This window comes from Hippoglossus stenolepis, chromosome 1, assembly GCF_022539355.2.
Source record: "Hippoglossus stenolepis isolate QCI-W04-F060 chromosome 1, HSTE1.2, whole genome shotgun sequence".
Lineage (NCBI taxonomy): Eukaryota > Metazoa > Chordata > Actinopteri > Pleuronectiformes > Pleuronectidae > Hippoglossus > Hippoglossus stenolepis.
The window spans coordinates 4,546,095-4,563,965 of NC_061483.1; the positions used below are offsets into that span (position 1 = coordinate 4,546,095).

At 42.5% G+C, this 17,871-nt stretch overlaps 1 protein-coding gene across 3 annotated transcripts in view; it reads right to left on the reverse strand.

Moving 5' to 3' along the window:
- Positions 1-769: 769 nt before the first annotated feature.
- Positions 770-17,871, reverse strand: part of mapk8ip1b (mitogen-activated protein kinase 8 interacting protein 1b) — a 38,653-nt gene continuing 21,551 nt past the window's right edge. For 2 of the 3 annotated variants that reach the window (XM_035161088.2, XM_035161097.2), the window contains exons 3-12: positions 16,059-16,316; positions 10,333-10,414; positions 7,713-8,843; positions 5,121-5,196; positions 4,236-4,417; positions 3,764-3,867; positions 2,853-2,969; positions 2,337-2,407; positions 1,920-2,018; positions 770-954 (exon numbers count right to left, since the gene is read on the reverse strand). In XM_035161088.2, the coding sequence (XP_035016979.1) occupies positions 882-954; positions 1,920-2,018; positions 2,337-2,407; positions 2,853-2,969; positions 3,764-3,867; positions 4,236-4,417; positions 5,121-5,196; positions 7,713-8,843; positions 10,333-10,414; positions 16,059-16,316 (2,193 nt within the window). In that variant the 3' untranslated portion in view covers positions 770-881. Of the gene's footprint in view, positions 955-1,919; positions 2,019-2,336; positions 2,408-2,852; positions 2,970-3,763; positions 3,868-4,235; positions 4,418-5,120; positions 5,197-7,712; positions 8,844-10,332; positions 10,415-11,130; positions 11,218-16,058; positions 16,317-17,871 lie in introns of those variants that run through there. The other variant, XM_035161106.2, reaches the window with a different exon arrangement.

Consider the following 17,871-nt stretch of genomic DNA (forward strand, 5'->3'; position numbering starts at 1 on the left):
AGCAACTTGCACACTTGCCAACTCTTCTTAATGATTGGGTCGTTATCAGTTAATACTTCAATAAAAGATAAGAAAGTTTCAAAAACCTTCAAATTACTGCCGACAAATGCTCCGACAGGTGGATCCTTGAAGAGCCGAACTAACCGGATATTCAGGATTCCTTGTGGTCGTCGACCAACACAATACTTTTAGCAAAGGGGAAGCTGAGGGTCCACGTGTAAGAAACCCAAGTTCTCCAACTGCAGCTCAGGTGACAGTGGGAACGGGAGAAGCCGGGGACACAAGTAACAGAAATCGTCTCATTTTGGTTCGGCCTTAGGTCCAAACAAAGATCTGAGAGGAGCCAAAAATGCAAAGAACATCACCTACAGCAGTTTTCTTATTTTTTAAAACATCGTGGATCAGGTGGATTTAGAACAATGTGGATCACCTCTTTATATCAGGTGTCCTTAAAAGGATAAAGTGTTCCTACAGCCCAGAGCACATGGTCAGTGAGAGGATGTCGCTCAGTAAATGTACACGTCCCTCATTTTTAGACTATAAATATTGGCAGTCAAAGCAGCCGTCACTTTCCCCCCCCCCCCTGAAGCTCAGCTGCTGTTGTACAATTGGACAATGCTCCAGGCTATCTGGTGCTGCCGAGTGGTTGTGCTTCCCGTGTGCAGCCTGTGACCGCTCGTCTCATCCCCGACCACATTTTGCATATTTTGTTTTTCTCAGGGTTCCGTCACTGCTCCAATACGCCATCCTTCATTCTCCTGCTCGTTGGTCAGATGTGTTAATTTTTTATTTATCTTAAATTAGAATATTTCTGTCCCTCATGCAACGTTAAGGTATGATACAGTGTAATGTACAGAGCTGTGGCTGAAGGCAGGGCAGTGCTATTCCAAGTAGATGTCCTCTGTCGGGCACGATAACTCCACAAATTCTTTATAATACAACTGGAAGGCTTTCCTGCAAAACAGAAAACAGTAAACGGTCATTCAAAGATTCAAACATTCACATCCTGGTGTCTTCTTCCTTATTTGTTTAGTTATTTAACTGAAAGAAGGACAAGGACAGTCAATAGAGGCCAGTTAACAAAATATATATATATGTCATAATAATCATATAATAAGATATATATATAAGGATATACAATAATAATTTGGTGGAGAGCATAAGGAAAAACGTTCAATATTAAATTATATTAATAAAATGACCACTGTTATAACAACAATAATCTCATCATTAAAATTTTTTTCTTAAATGATGAAAAACACAATAATCATAATAATAATCAGATTAAATAATAATAATAACAATAATAATAATCTTAATTAAAATATATAAAACTTGTCTTGTTGCCACTAATTTGATTGTGTTGTCTTGTATTGTTTCTTATTAATCATCAATAGTGACGCTTATAACTTTGATTTATTTCATTCTTTGTTCTCTTTGGTATTTATTTTTAAATGCTTATGAAATGAACTCCGGCTGCAGATCATGAAAGGGAACCTGATTTACTTGTGAGCGAAACGATGGTTGTGCATTCTGTTAGAGGAAGAGGAAGTAACGCATCCTCAGGGCCCAGTGCTTTGTGTGTGAGTTTGATGTGTTGGTGCTTTGCCACACACTGCTGTTAACTACACAAAGAACAAAGAACACAGTCCGACGCCTGTGTTCTTTGTTCTCTGAATGTAAAGTATGTTTTGAATCTGGTAGCGTGCAGATGGATCTAGATCTGGATAAGATAATGCAGGTCTCTCATTTGGTGTTAAATAGTTGCGAGGACTTCATAAAGAAATGCTGCATCACTGACAAATGATTTTAAAAACTTAGATTTATAATGATTATTTACCTGCAGCAAGATTTAATAATGTTCTTGTCCGCCTATAGGGCATAAACCTCCTAGACTGGATATTTAAAAAGCGACTCACCCTACTGACTCTGCCAGGGGTTTAGTGGAGTTTTCAGACACAAACACATGGCAGGCAAATCTCTGGTCTGCCGGATGTTTCGTGATGAAACCAAAATACCTGCGGAGGGGTCGAGGAAAACCATGAAGGAACTACACAGAAGTAAAATCAACACATTCAGCATCGTCATCTCATTCTTTCCAACACCATTACGTCCTGGTGATGATAACGTGCAGTTTGATCAGCTGAGGCCTGTGTGTGACGTCAGGTAGATTGGTTGTTTTTAAGCAACACCTTGTGGTGGAATTAATGTTTGGTCTCTGAGGAAGAACCAAGGCGGAGAACATAACATTTTCAGTCCAGTCTATATTTTCTGGGTTTGGGTTTTGACTTGTTTAAACCCTTGACCGAACACTTTGCCTCAAGCGCTTTACTTACTTGCTGTTTTTGGGGTGATAGCCGCAGAAGGAGACGTTCTTTAACTGGAAGAAGTGACTGCACTCATTACTCTGTGAAAACAACATGGAAAACAAAATAAATGTTGAGATAATTAACGTGAACAATGATTTTGAAAATCAATGGATCATTTACAGGATTCATTCTGGGAAATTGCAAATTTGTGGTAGACAAAACTAGTGGAAACTACTACAGTAAACCTATAATATCATTTTGGATAGTGTGGTTATTAGCAATACATCAGGAAAAGCAGCTCACTAGGAAAAAGTTGTATTAATATTTTTAACTTTTTAATTAATACAGGATGTGCAAACATAAAATGTCAGAATTGATCCTATGTTCAGTGTGAAGTAGCATGTAAAGTCAACATCATTTTCTGCACTGTCCATTAGCAGCCACATGGGGGCGACATGCCTCAATCGTTCAATGGGTTTCTGGTGCGAAAGATGAACTTTGACTTAAACACTAAAGAAACAACACATTAAAAAAACGTCTTACTCTGTCACAAGCGTAATAATCCTCTTGAACTGCGAGCTTGACGCCTTTCACGCTGATCTCCAGGATGCAGGAGGACGGTGGGTTGTACTTGACCGTCATCCTTCTGTTGGTGGCAATCTGGAAAACACATTTAGAAGATTAACCCTCAAACATAGACATCAATTTATATACAATATAATAATATGATATAATGAAAATAACGTTTGGAATATGTTGATATGTATGCATGTGATTCTATCTTTTTATTTAAATGCACGTTTTCTGGACACGTCACACACTCAGATAGAAATTGTTAAGAAGAGTCAAAAGGGAAACATTACAATCAGGAGATCCTCTGCCTCATTTGATACCTTTCACATTATGTCACGTGTCTTTTACCTGAGTTTTCAGGGACAAACGCTGAGGTGGCATTTATCCCCATTGAAAGCAACACTGTAACTTTTTTCCTGGGCAACAGCGACCTCTGCAGGCCAAGTGGTAATGAACTTTTTTGTTTATTATATTACAACATGGTCCCACTCGCTGAACCGAAACTCAGCCAACGCACCAAACTCCATGTGGAAGTCTCGATATTTTAAAAGCATTTCTGGCTGAATTTTGCAGATAAACTCTGGTTTTTAACGACTCTTTAACAGATCTACATCAATTCCGCATTGCTTTTCAACCCGTCCGGCCTCATTCCAACAGTTTAATCTACTGACTTCATTCAGTTTGAGATCCCGTCCACTCTAAAAGGAACATAGAGCAAGAACACACATTCAGGACACAGAGGAAAAGGCACCATCCTCCCATCACGATGATTTTTAAAGTTCTCATTTTAAGGTACAACGGCTGCATGAGGCGACTCTGCTATAGTTGTCAAATGATTTAAAAGCTAAAATATGCAAAAGACACATTTATTAGTCTGGTACCTTCTGCATAGCGGCGCACAGAACATCATTTCCTTTGTGGTAGGGGACTTGGACCGAGCCCAGGAACTTCAGCCGGTACCTGTCCATCCACTCACTGCTCTTCACTGCACAGGAAGGAAATTAAAATGATAAGAATAAGTCAGAGCCCATGAAAACACAACGTAACAAAATGATTTGCAATAATTTATTCAAGATACAAAATCCAGAGCGAATTTTCAAAAGAACTTGACGGAACAACTCAGGTTCCATATATTTGTTGTAGAGTTGTTTATAGTTCAACTGTAAATTATCAAGCCTCAATTACATATATTTATCATTAGGTTTTGATAACAGCATCTTAAGAATCATTAAGAATTTCCTCATGTTCTCCTGCAGAAGTTAATACCAGCGACACATTTCTACATTGTGAAACTTAACCGCGAGGAACAAACATCGTTTCAAGCACCAATCCAAACTCTTCCGGTGTCGTTACCTTCGGTGCCTTTGTAGCTCTCTGCGTCCTTGGTCACTTCTATAGCATAGTAAGCCGGGAAGATCCCACGGGCGCCAGTTCGCATGTTGTAGCCCTCGTACCAGTAATCCTCCGCCTGGACCTCCACCAGCAACGGGTCGTCCACCTCCAGCTCCAACTCGTCGTCATGGCGGGGGACAAATCTGTGGAGGACAAATTCAGTTATGCAGCTGATGTATAGAGACACAATAACGTCTCTCAGGTTCTGTCCGCCGGGACGTCTGGTTCATTTTCAAAGTAATAATCAGCTCGAAAATGTCTCTGACAAATGATCTCTGACATGATTTCTATAGCAACCAAGTTTTAAAGTGACACTTCAGACACTATGATAATAATAATTCTCTTTTTTCTTAATTTGTGTCCGAGTGTGTATTTGACAGAACAACAAACAAACTAATGGATTGAATGGAAAAAAGAGTCAAAAGACTCAGAAATCCAACTCTTGATACTTAATATGACCTGAAACTATCACATAACCAAGCTAAGTAGCTCGCTGCTGCAGTAAGAGACAGACGCCATAAACTGTATGAAGATGGACATGAAGGCTCACAAGTGAAGACAATTCCTCTCGATCGCCCCCTGGTGGCGAGCCTAAAGGTCATAAACACTACTGCCGCCTCCATGTGAACAATTTGTGTTTTAATAAACATCACGAATCTGACACCCTGATCAAATGTGCAAGATCCAGGATATTGTGGTTTCATTTTTGTACAATGGGAGGAAGTAGAGACATGTCCAGTCTATGATGCAAAGATAGAAACCCATGTTATTAAAGGCCAACTGTAACACAACTGTAAGTGTGCACGTGAGGACGAGGATGATGATGCTGGTGCAGTTCTTCCTCACCTGTACACGGCTCTGTGGCTCTGGTCCTTCTCCTCGCCGTTTATGACACACGAGTATAAACCAAAGGACTCTGCACCTTCAACACCAAGCAAAAGAAAAACACAAGGGGAAATGATATAAAGAGAGAACAAACAGTTTCTAAAGACTAACGACAGCGTCAAACTGCGATAAAGGTTCTCCCTTAACAAACAGAAAACACAACCGAGGCACATGGTGTTTACTCTAACGCTCGCATGGATTCTTTACGACCTATGAATCACACTTTAATTAGGTGTGTGACAGCTGAGCTTCGTGTATTTCTATTTACTTTCCCCCCGGACACATCAGTTATTTAGATGAACTGCTGTGGTGTTTCTAATGAGTCTGTAAAAACATGGACGGCGTCCAAGTGGACAACAATAGAGGACCATTAGAGGAAATGACCACATATACATTACAGACAAATCACTCTGTGTCTCTTCTATGAGTCCTCTCTTTATAAACACCGTCATGTGGGTCAGCCCATGATTCAGACTGGGGACAAAAGGGATAATGAAGGTAAATCCTCCATCACAGGACCGTTGTCCTCTTTCTTTCCACTAGGAGTGAAAGAAAATATATATATATATATATATATATATATATATATATATATATATTCTGGGAAAGCTGCAGAACTGGAAACTGACAGATTGAAGCTGTTGCTCAAAGCACATCGAGCGACAGAGTTCATTCAAAGTCTCCAGATGATGTGACTGACTCATCCTTCCTCCAGCAACAAAACAAACTTTGCAGATGTTCTTGTGTCTATGAAAAACTACTGTAAAGAATGTCAAACTCATGACTTTAACAGGGCGTCTTGGATTGTATGTCAATTTCAAGTCAAAGTTAAAATGGTTAAAATGGTTACAGGTGGTAAAGTTGGAAGATGACAAGTTGTGGGAGTCAGAAAGAAACGAACACTCACTAGACACCGGTCCTCTCCTCATGACTGCATTTAGCCATATACTAGCTCAAACTGTGGTTCAGTTGCATTATGGGTAATGCCATGTTCGGACTACTAAATCTTTTGATCCCTGCAATTTCACCTCGATATTCAACCCATCTTCATCTTTGATTTGCCGTAGTTGTCGACGATTGGTCGAGACACCTTGAAATCTAATTGGAGGCAAATCAGGAATTGTGCCTTTGAAAAGTTTGCCCATTTGTCTTTGATGTGGGGAAAATAGGTGGCGAATAAACCTTCAGCAGATTTAGCTGAGAAACAATATAGAAAAACCACATAATATATAAAACCACGTCCCTGCCTCAGTTCCTCTAAACACACATCGACCAACTTTGTTTTAATGCCCAGAAAAAGGCTCAGAACCTGTTTGTTAATGTGATAAATCTGGACATCACATGGAGGTAAATCCATGAAACTGCAGAATGTTTTTGGCCCAGTGTCCCTGCCCCCCACTGCCGGTCATTTTAATGTCCAGCTGGGTTTGTGCTCAGAACACGCTGCTGTCACTCTGCTGATAAAGACATTAACAAGGCAGAGACTTACAAGCTGAGTCGGGAGATACGCCCTCAATTAGTGCAACTTTCAAGTAAATCACATTGTGAAACGAGCTAATATTCATCTTTAGAACATAATATCATCTCTCAGTAATAGTACATTATTGCTCTGTAGACTTTTAATCATGATTTTAACCTTAAATTTGAACCATTTCACGAATAAAAACCTAAATCAGACCTTTTGTCACAGTGTCCAGAGAACAACCAGTCATGTGCATGATGATCTGAGCTGTACGGGAACTATTCCAGCTCCTGAGAATCTCTGGAGTCATCATCAGTCACTTTAATCCTTTTCCACCACGCTGCCAATTCATCCAGACAGGATTCAGTGCTGAGTGACTGTGTGTTCACAGGGACGTGCACAGAGCAGCAGGCTGCACTGCTGATGTGTCTGTTTCACACATCATTTCATGGGAACTTCAGATTTGTATTCTGATAATGAAAGTATCACTGAGAATGAGAATCGAACTGAGAATCTTCTGAAATGATGGATCACAGCATCTCTTCGGAAAAAACCTTATTCTCTTGTTCAAGCCCTATGTCTCTCTCTCTCTTTCCCTCGCTCTGCCTCTTTTATTGTTTCATAATTATGGATAAAAAACAAATAATCAAATTATCACAAGCAAAATATTTGTTCCTTTACCTGAAAACTCCCCATCAAAAAATAAAAAGTGTTGTTTAGTATGTTTAGGTGGATGGTATCAACCAGTATTTTTCCATTATTGGTATTGTTTATGCCACATTAGAGTAAATACATGCAAGATTGCATGTTAAATATTACGTTTGATGCAGTGTCGTGCATTCTGCTGCTCTGCATTTGATCAATCTCACTAAAAGCTTTTGTTATCTTTCAGTTTGCTTGGAATAATTCATTGTATCACATTATTATCTAATTCCAGCAGAAGTCGACACATGATAAAACACATTTTTCACCCACACCTCTAATAATATGTGACAATCTCAATTTAGGAATATTTCATTGAAACTACACCCCTTAGTTAAACAGCCTTAACACAAAGAACTAACCATCATGTACTAATGGAAATAACTTACTGGAGGAGCTGGAGCGTCCGTTCATGAAGACATTGAGGAACTTCTTGGAGAAGTGCAGGTCGGCCTCAGGTGTGGAGTCTTCAGACAGACAAGCTGTGGCCTCTCTCCTGACTCCTCCTATCTGAGCCCCGTCCTCGTCGTCCTCATCCTCCTCATACTCCTCGCCGATGGCCGACTCGTAGGGCGAGGAGACGCAGTTGTCGTAGATGGTGGCCGTGTCACTGTCGTCACTGTAACCTTGGTAACACTGACGGAGACTGACCAGCTCCAGCTGAGCGTGCTCATCCACCACCAGCGTGTATTTGACTGAGTCATACGAAAGGCCGCTGGCCTCCGAGCTCATGGAAGTCCTTGGCGGGGCAGATCTGCCACCGCCGCCGCCATCGCCTTTTCCTACGCACTTCCTCATTCTTCCGTCCATAATTATCCTGTCCACATCCTCGTCCTCTCCACAGTAGCTTTCATCTGTGGCGTCCACATATTCCACCGAGGACCCTGCTCTCAGGACATCCCCGGCCCCCGTTCCTGCCCCCTTCAAGCTGAGGTCCAGAGCGAGGGAGGAGCGAGCTGAGAGAGCCATGCTGGGCGGCGTGATGAGGGACTCTATACAGGAAGCATACGAGGGTGGGGGGATGTAGACCTCGTCCTCCTCGTAGATGGAGGGGTTTGTCCGATCTGGGAGGGGCTGGTACGGAGGCGGGCCCTCAGTGTCGGAGCTGATGGACATACGGCCCTGCTCAGTCTGCTGGGAGAGATAAGGCCGGTCCTGAATGGTCGGGGGTTCTGGAGAGTCGGCAGAACGCAGCACAGGAGTCAGATAGATCTCCTCTGTAGGCTCCACATGAACGTCCGTGTGGTAGCGGATCCTCTCCCGGTGGTTCCCACTTCCATCTACCTTCCCTGCAGGATACAGGGGAGCTGGTGTGTAGTTCTGCGGTGGCGGGGGAGCCGGTGGCTTCTCCTGAAGTTTGGAGCGCGTCACCGCTGCCGTGGTCGAGCCGTGCGAGTGTCCGGAGCCGTGTCTGCAGGGGCCGTCGGTGGAGGTCCCCCGGTCTTTGGTCTGTGCTCCGCCGCCCTGCACCTTGTCCTCGTCGCTCAGACAGCTGTGCTCGTGCGGAGGGGTGAGCTCACCTAGAGAGAGGTCGGACGCGGACAACAACAACATGCACACGGCCGCACAAACACACAGGCACACACAGAGGCCAGACACGCACACGGAGTAAACACACATGATGCAGAGACGCAGACATGAGCGACAAGCAAATGCATGAGCAGACGCGAAGGCCGGCATGGCAGCAAATGCACAGGGATAAAGTAAAGCACAGACAGGAAGAGAGAGGAGTAGAAATGATTAGGTAACAGATGTGAGGATTACGCAGCTAAATCCCCATTACTCATCAAATTCAGAGCGCAGCCAAGAGAAGGTGATTGAGGCGTTATGTCATAATCCACTGCCAGGAAATCCAGGCATGATAATTTCAATTGGGGATGATGACGTCAGAAAATACAGGAAAACAAAACGACATGTGAGTTCTGGATGTTTTATTATTTATAGAATTTATGGAGCAGAATGGCTAATTGAAAATTAAAGTGTGGCATTTTGAAAATACTTGAACATTCCACAATAACGATATTAGAAAGACGCCGCACTTTTGGTTTCAACTATTCTGAGTTGTGGAAGATTCCGTAAAAGCAAACCTCTGCTTTCCTTTGTCTGTGAGTCCGTATGATGTCAGTTGCTAATCTGCATGTGAATAGCAACAGTTGTGTTCATTGTTTAATCGGTTTCACCACAGTCTGGTGGAAAGCTTGAACTCATGCCTTGAATTTGTTTTTCTATTTATTGTTATTGTCTCGGTCTTATATATATATATTTATGTTCTTAGCTGGAGCGACTTGCATAGTTGGATTACTTCATTACTTCCTCTATTACCCAGGAGGTTACGTTTTCATTGACATATATAAATTCAGTCTTATAATTAAATACATTTTAATGAACTTAATTAAGTTAATTAATTGATTACATTTTGGATCCACATTTGGCTGCAGAGTGGATCGGTGTAACTGTGCCAGCTTAGCGTGAATATTCCCATTCTGCCTTTTATCACCATGAGTAGAAAAGCACAAAAAGGAAAGTTGACTTAATTTTTTTCGGGTTTTATTCCCAGTGTTTTTTCAAATATTTGAGAATATAAGTAATTTATCACTTTTTCCTGCAGCGTTGAGTCGTTAGCAGTGAGTTTGGTTGGTCTGCCCCCACATGCCGCTCTGAAAAGAGCTGTTACAATGAGCCACGACAGCTCCCGGCTGGCTAAGCCCCAAGCTGGATAACACACACCCACACACACACACACACACACACACACACACACATGCACACACACCCACAGAATATACCATTGCCTCAGCTAGCTACACTTAGCCCAGCATAGCTAATCCAAGCTTTAACACTGTCCCCTGGGGATCAGAGACACACACGTCCTGCCAGAATCACTGCAAATCACACGTTCAGCTGCTGTGTTAGTAGCACAGGGATGAATAATGTCATCTGTGCACATCTCAGGTATCAATACAAAAAATAACTGACAACTCAACTAAAACTAGAGAAGGGAAAACTCACCTGTTTTCAGAGGCGACGACGAGCCTGAAACCTTCTCCTGCCAACTGTACTTCTTCCCGAAGGAGTTGTTGTTTAACGTGTCCTGTGGAGATGCAGAGGAAGAGAGGAGGAGGAGGAGGAGGAGAAGAAGAAGGGAGTCGTGGGAAAGAAAAACAGACGGAGTAAAGAGAGGAAGAGAGAGACAGAGAGGAGAGGGAGGTTTGGTCAGTGAGTTCTGGATCCTGACGCTCAATGTACACAACGTTTTGTCCCTGTCTCTCTCTCCCTGTCTCTTTCTGTCAGTTTACACACACACACACACACACACACACACACACACACACACACACACACACACACACACACACACACACACACACACACACACACACACACACACACACACACACACACACACACACACACACACACACACACAAAGCTTTCATTCATTTGAATGAGCAGGGATTCTTTGTCTGTGCTCCGTGGTGTGCATTTAAAGGGGAACTAGACCTTTTACCCAAGCGACTGGGAAACGCACACACACACACACACACACACACACACACACACACACACACACACACACACACACACACACACACACACACACACACACACACACACACACACACACACACACACACACACACACACACAGTCTCTTTGCTGTTTTGGGAAGTTGTCGGGAAAGATCCTTCTCTGGAAACCACGATACAAACTCTACTTTAAAGGGTCATTTCACCATAATCACAAGAACTTCTTTTTCCTTCATTTCGTGTCTCATTTGAAAAATGTAAGTTCACAAAACTGTCTTACCTTCATTCGGATTTTCTAGAAATACAAAAAATACAAAAAATCTAAATCAAAACCTTGGATTTGCTGCCCTTCACTTGTTCATCCTCCACCTTGTGGTGATGTAGAAGAGTACGAGCGACATCAGTGTGGTTAACAGGGGAGACCACGCCCACTCCTGACCACACCCAGTCAGAGGAGGAGGAGACTTGGAAAGTTCAACCAGTGACATTTCTCTCCAGCCTCGCTCCCCCTCGATCATGCATCATGTGATCAAAACTTTAACTTTAACTAGAATGTTAAAGCAAACCAGGTGAAAAATTCAATCAGAGTGTGATGCAGTTCTAAATGAGTGACTCTGCCACAGAAGCAGAGACAGACACGGCTGAGAGAGAATTTTTAACAGCTGGAAGGAGAACCGGAAACTCCTGTGACGACGACGCGATGTCCAGAATAAGATTGTGTCCTCCCCCCTCTGTCCGCCCACTGCATGACTCATATTACAGTCCAGGCGAAGACAGAGCTGTTGCCATGGTAACGCCTGCATTAGCAGGTGGGAGACAGCAGCGTCAGTAAGGAGAGCAAAAAGTTGGTCTGACAAAAGAGAGGGTAGTGACTCAGATACAGTGTGTGTGTGTGTGTGTGTGTGACTAAGATCTACTGGGATTGACTGATAACACATGACTATTTCAACTATACTTCCAAATTTGGCTGTAGGCCTCACACACACACACACACACACACACACACACACACACACACACACACAAAGAAATGGAAAAAAATGACTCCCCAGCCAGTGCAGTTTCTGTGTAAATATTTCTACATACCCATTTTTATATAAAGCCCAACGCAAGGACATGTGACCTTGACCTTTTGACCTTTAAATTACCAAAATGGAATCGGTTCATCTTTGAGTCAAAGTGAATGTTTGTACCAAATTTGATGAGATTCCCTCAAGCCGATCTTAAGATGATCCCTTTCAAGAAAAAACATTAACATACTTTGTGAGTCCAACGTGACCTTGACCTTTGACCTTTGGCACTCTTGAGATATCATCATGTTCACGGTAAATAGGACGGACAGACAACCCGAAAACATAACGCCTCCAGCCACAGGCAGTCGCCGGCGTGGAGCCATAACAATATGAACTATTTGCCAACTGAGAGTCAAATATAAGAGTTTTGACTCTGTCCCGAGTATAATTAACTCTACTTTTGCTAAAACACCGAAAATATAACTCATGAATTTGCTGTGAATGTTTAAAACTTCTTTGCTTCTCCTGAGTCACCGTCGCCTCCAGTCTGCTCAGACTTAGTTGCTCAGAGACGTATTATAACTTCACCACCACCCACTACAGACCAGAAACCATGTTTGGCAGCAGAATAAAAAAAAACATATCGCCTCCTTTAAAAGTAACAGAAACCCTCTGAAGTTTGTTTGGTACAGTTAATCCAGGGGTTTGAGATGCCTTCCTTCATGTGGATTATCTCCAAAGGTTTATCAGATTACAAAAAACACAATGCAAACAAAGTAATAACTGAGATCTGGGAGCATGAGGCAAGAACAAGAAAGACTGAATCTTACAATTTGGCAACTTGTTTACATTTGAACCAGAAAGTCGATTTGTGTCATAACTTTCCCATATTTCTTAATTTTCTTATCTTAATGCATTTGGTTAATATGGGATGTTTTTATCCTGCAGTCAGTGAAAGATGGAAGCAAATATTTAAACTCCCTTCCATTCTTTTTGTATGACTTAAGGGTTTATTGTGTCCCCCCCCACACACAAACACACACTTGAACATAAGGAGCGTGCTGCAGCCAGATGAGAGATTAGACTCAGATTAGGAATCCTCCCTGAGATACATGTCTGTGGAATCATTCTACTTCAGCCGAGACAATCTGAGAAATAAAACCCGCCTGAGCACAGATCAGTTATTTTCTCTTTAAAAACAGGTGAAAAGAATATTTACTTTAAAAGAACTGGTTTAGTGTCTGATGACAGTTTTATTCTCTGGCACAGACGCTGGCTCCTGGCAAATTGTTGCATCTAAAAATAAAGCGTCACTACTCTAACCTTGATTCATATTCAGAGTTGTGTTGTCGAGCCAAACGATGCGAGAGCTAACTGCACGTTTTTTGCATCTCCACTGATCCACTGACCTGGAAACAGTCAGCCAGTGTGTTGTCTCTTCTTGCTCTCTGTAGTTCTCAGTCTGAGTTAAACTGTCAGGGTGTCATCAGCACTCGTGCAGCTCACCTCATCCCCTGCACCTCCGGACTTAACCTGCAGTTTTCACCGTCAGCTTTGTTAGAGCTCGTAAAGCTGCAGCAGTGTCTCAAGTGTTGGTGTGCAGGGAAAACAGGTCAAGCACAAATCACTTTGGTAATTTGTGCATTTCAGGATCAGAAGGGTAAGAGTGAAACTAAATCAATTAACTTACTTGTATGTCATCATATGTACATAAAACTTTATTTTTATCTGTCAAACTCTGAAAAAAGAACGGATACGATTATCGTAATTTTAAACCAAAGCTTTTTAGTCGGTCGCTGAAACTTTGAAGCTAACTATTAAAAGATCGCAGTCGCAACAAACGGTCAAATGAATACCACGAACATTAAAACTTCTGCAAATCCAAAAGGATCCCAGATCTGCTGCTGGTGGATGTTATGTAAATGAGATTGTGTTGCTTCACATCGACAAGGTTCATGCAAAGTCCCATTTCAGGAAGATTTCACTCATTTAACATGAGATATTTAGAATCTGGTGTGTGTGTGTGTGTGTGTGTGTGTGTGTGTGTGTGTGTGTGTGTGTGTGTGTGTGTGTGTGTGTGTGTGTGTGTGTGTGTGTGTGTGTGTGTGTGTGTGGAGAGCGAAAAAGGTTCCAGGAGACTGGAAGACTCTCCGAGAACAAATGTTTCAAAGCAATTATTTCCTTTATGCTTTTCAGTTCTGACAGCTTAAACACACACACACACACACGCACACACACACCCACACACACACACAGAACAAACGCACCGCAGCGAGTACAGTGGGCTCGTTTCCACCTCATAAGCAGAGACACGTATACTACTGCATGGGTTGATCATGATGACAGGGTGCATTGTGGGGAGGGTGTGTATGTATGTGTGTGTGTATGTGTGTGTATTATCACTATCCTATATATTACTATATACATTGCATAACTAGTATCACCATGCAGGCACTTTCATTCCTGTGGAACCTGGCTCGTTTGAAATAAAACATTTTCTCAGATATGTAATAGTATAAATTAGCAGGAAATGAAGATTATAATTAATTTCACTTGTTGTTGGCTTGAGTTTATAATTTAAAACCCTTGAATTACTCTGCAGCTATAAAGACGTTTCTCACTTTCATCCATGTAGCAGCGGTTTTGACCGAACATGTCACGATAAACCTTCTGGATCCAGAACCAAACACCAGACAGACAACAAGATATCCTGCGGCTGAAGAGACAGAGACTGTCCTCAGGAGTTGAGACAGAGACGATGCTGAGAGGGACGATCGATCTTGCCTGTGGAGACGTAACAGCAGAGGAATGCTAATGTTGGGTGTTAATAATTCTTCACTTAATTAACTGGCGGCTCATGTCTGTTGCTGTACTGGACTTTTGCTGTAGGAAATCCCATCAATGGTGGAGACAATGACAACATCTGATGGAAGCCATAATGATTCTTTAGAGGATTGTCATGTAGTGAAATATATTAAGTTTGAACCATAGACTGTATATTAAGATGGATGACATGGTGCCGGGGTGTCGAGGTTTCATCGATACACAAGCTCGACAAATCGCGAGTCAGTCTCAGCTGCCAATCATGATGTTCCGCCCCCTTTTTATAGCTTCAAATAACTAATCAAAACCAAACATACCAGAAAAATCCAGATGTGAACTTCTATGTGATGTAGACGTCTGGGTTTATGACCTATACTGCAGCCTGCCACCAGGGGGTTTAAGGTTCAGGTGTCAACACCCTTAATGAGGAAGTCAGGTGACTTTCTTATAAATCAACAAAATCTGTTATAGGTGAATCAAATCTGACACTGTTTGATTCCACTTGACTGTGGACGACAATGGTTTTTGAGGCATGACCACAATCTTTCCCTATTCTTAAACTTCATCGTGTCATTTTAACCCGAACAACAACATTTCCCGAAACCTAACCTACGTCATTTTGTGCCTTAACCTAAACAAACCTTAGACATAGTGTTGTCACATTATCAAACAGATTCATTAGATTAATAATAGCTCCAGACAAACGGTGTCATCCTGCTGATGAGAAATGTTAAATGTGCCTCGTTCATTACAAAAAATACTCAGAATCTCACACACTGTGTTTTGCGTCATCAACACCCACAAGCATGAGCATGTGTGTTTGGGTGAGGCGGTGCGTGACAGTGCAGGTATGAGTATGTCTATACTTATGAGGACCCTCACTGACACTGGGCATTCTGTCGCTCAGCATAAACTTAACCAAGACCTTATTGTATTAAGCTTGAAAGAAGCTTTAAAGACAAAATGAAGACAAAATGTCCTCCACACACACAGACAGACACACACAGACAGACACACACAGACACACACACACACACAGAGAGAGAGTCACAAGCTCGGGCAGCACTGGAACACACACAGAGACGGGCACCGATTTGTCGTGACAACTGAGGCTATTGTTCAGTCCAGTAAACAAATCCTGTCAGAGGAGGACTGGTGATGAAGCCGGTGGTGATGTCACGCAGGTCTGTCCATTCACGACTCCCGTTTGTAAATCTCATATTTGTGAGTTAAATCTCCTTCACTGAAACATCCCCTCCACTCCCACTGGATGTCGATCAATTTTCCTCTGCCACAAACTGTGTGTGTGTCTGTGTGTGTGTGTGTGTGTGTGTGTGTGTGTGTGTGTGTATAAGATTAATTGAGGCTTTACCTGTGTGCGTGGCACAATTGGGAAGAGGTTAAGGGTCGTAGGTCTCTTGGGCCGGTAGGTATCCATGGTAACAGGTGCTGCAGGGTCCTTGGTGGCCGGCGGGGGTGCGATGGCAGACGCCTTCAATGTCTCCTGATCGCCGCGGTAACCGTCAGCACCGTCTATGAGGTCCAAATGCAGCATCTCTGCCTGGAGCTGGCCGACGGCGCCAAGCTCTGCCCTCACCGACGTGTGATTGGTTCCTCGCCTCACATGGCCCTGCAGGGATTGGAGGAAACTCTCCGTCAGTCGAGGCAGTGAGAGAGAGAGAGAGAGAGAGAGAGGGAGAGAGAGAGTGGATGTGATGTGGAAGGGATGAGGAGACTGAGCCGGCCAATTAGAAGCAGCTCTGTCTACAGGCTGTAACACTGTCGCTGCCGACACTGAGCAGCTTAAAGCCGAGTCGGAGAGGAGCCTCTCCACATGACAACATTTACCTACCGACAGTAAATGAGAGCGCTGACGTCCCCTGATCGGTTCAGGGTCACACATTTCTCCCATTCGAGCCTCTTTTGATCAGGGTTTATTATCTAGACAAGCGAGTGAGCCGATCAACGACACATAAACACCAGACACGGGATCGGCAGCAGAGGTTTGCTGTTTTTCGGGTTGAAAGAGGAAATATGTAAAAGTTGTTATTGCTCACAACGTTCTGTGGAGCTGTGACAATCATATACGTGTTTATTAACGTCTTTCTGGTTATTTCCAGTCAAAGATAGTTATGTGTACACCAAGCCTTGTTGACAGATGGGAAGCCACTGAGAGAATCCCTGCAGCTGCCACAGGACACAAGTAGATTTATCAAGGATAAGAGTCAACGAGGGTTTTTCCAACAGTTCGAAAAAATAACATTGCAAATCCCCATACTGAAGAATAATAAATAGAAAATAAAGGAGGAAAATCTGTATTTGTTCTATCTTGTATTTAATAAAGTAACATTACACAATAATACTTCCTGGGTATTTACTATACTGGATATATACTATTGTTACAAAACTGTGAAATGATCTTAATCTAAATAAATAAAATAAATTAAAGCGTTTTCTTTTGTTAGATCTGCAACATTTGGATTAAATGTCAAATTTCAGACTCTTCTCTCCACGGGATCTTTTTCTTTTTTTTGCCCATAACTTTCACACGTCAGAGAAGCTGTGTTGAGATCTGTCTGTGAATGTGTTTCACATCGACACTGACGTGAACCCAAGTGACAGGAGAGACGGTAAGTCAGAGGCCAGTGGGCCAGAGCAACAGTCTGCTTTACTCACCATCACCACAGCCACAGACACACACACACACACACACACACACACACACACACACACACACACACACACACACACACACACACACACACACACACACACACACACACACAGACGAGAAACACTCTGACACTGAGTCACAGTTAAGCTTATTACTGTCTTTAGCTCCCTCTTTGCTGCACATAAACAAACTTCCCAAAAAAATTTCCATGTACACAACACGTGATCTGCTGCCCCGCTGTGAACACACACATGCAGGATGTAACATTTAATACTCGACTGGAGTCACTTTGACTTCTTAAGCCCAAAAAGTCTTGAGATTTTTTTCATCAGACACGTTAAGAGGCTTTAACTTCCTGTTAAGAGTTTGCAAAGATTTGAATAATTTGAGCAAATTTGCCCAAAAAAGTCATCTCCTGATGAAGCAAAATGCAAAACTGTGAACATGCAACAGAAACACCAACAGACTGAATTAATTACACACATTTATTTTCACATAATCTCTATATGTT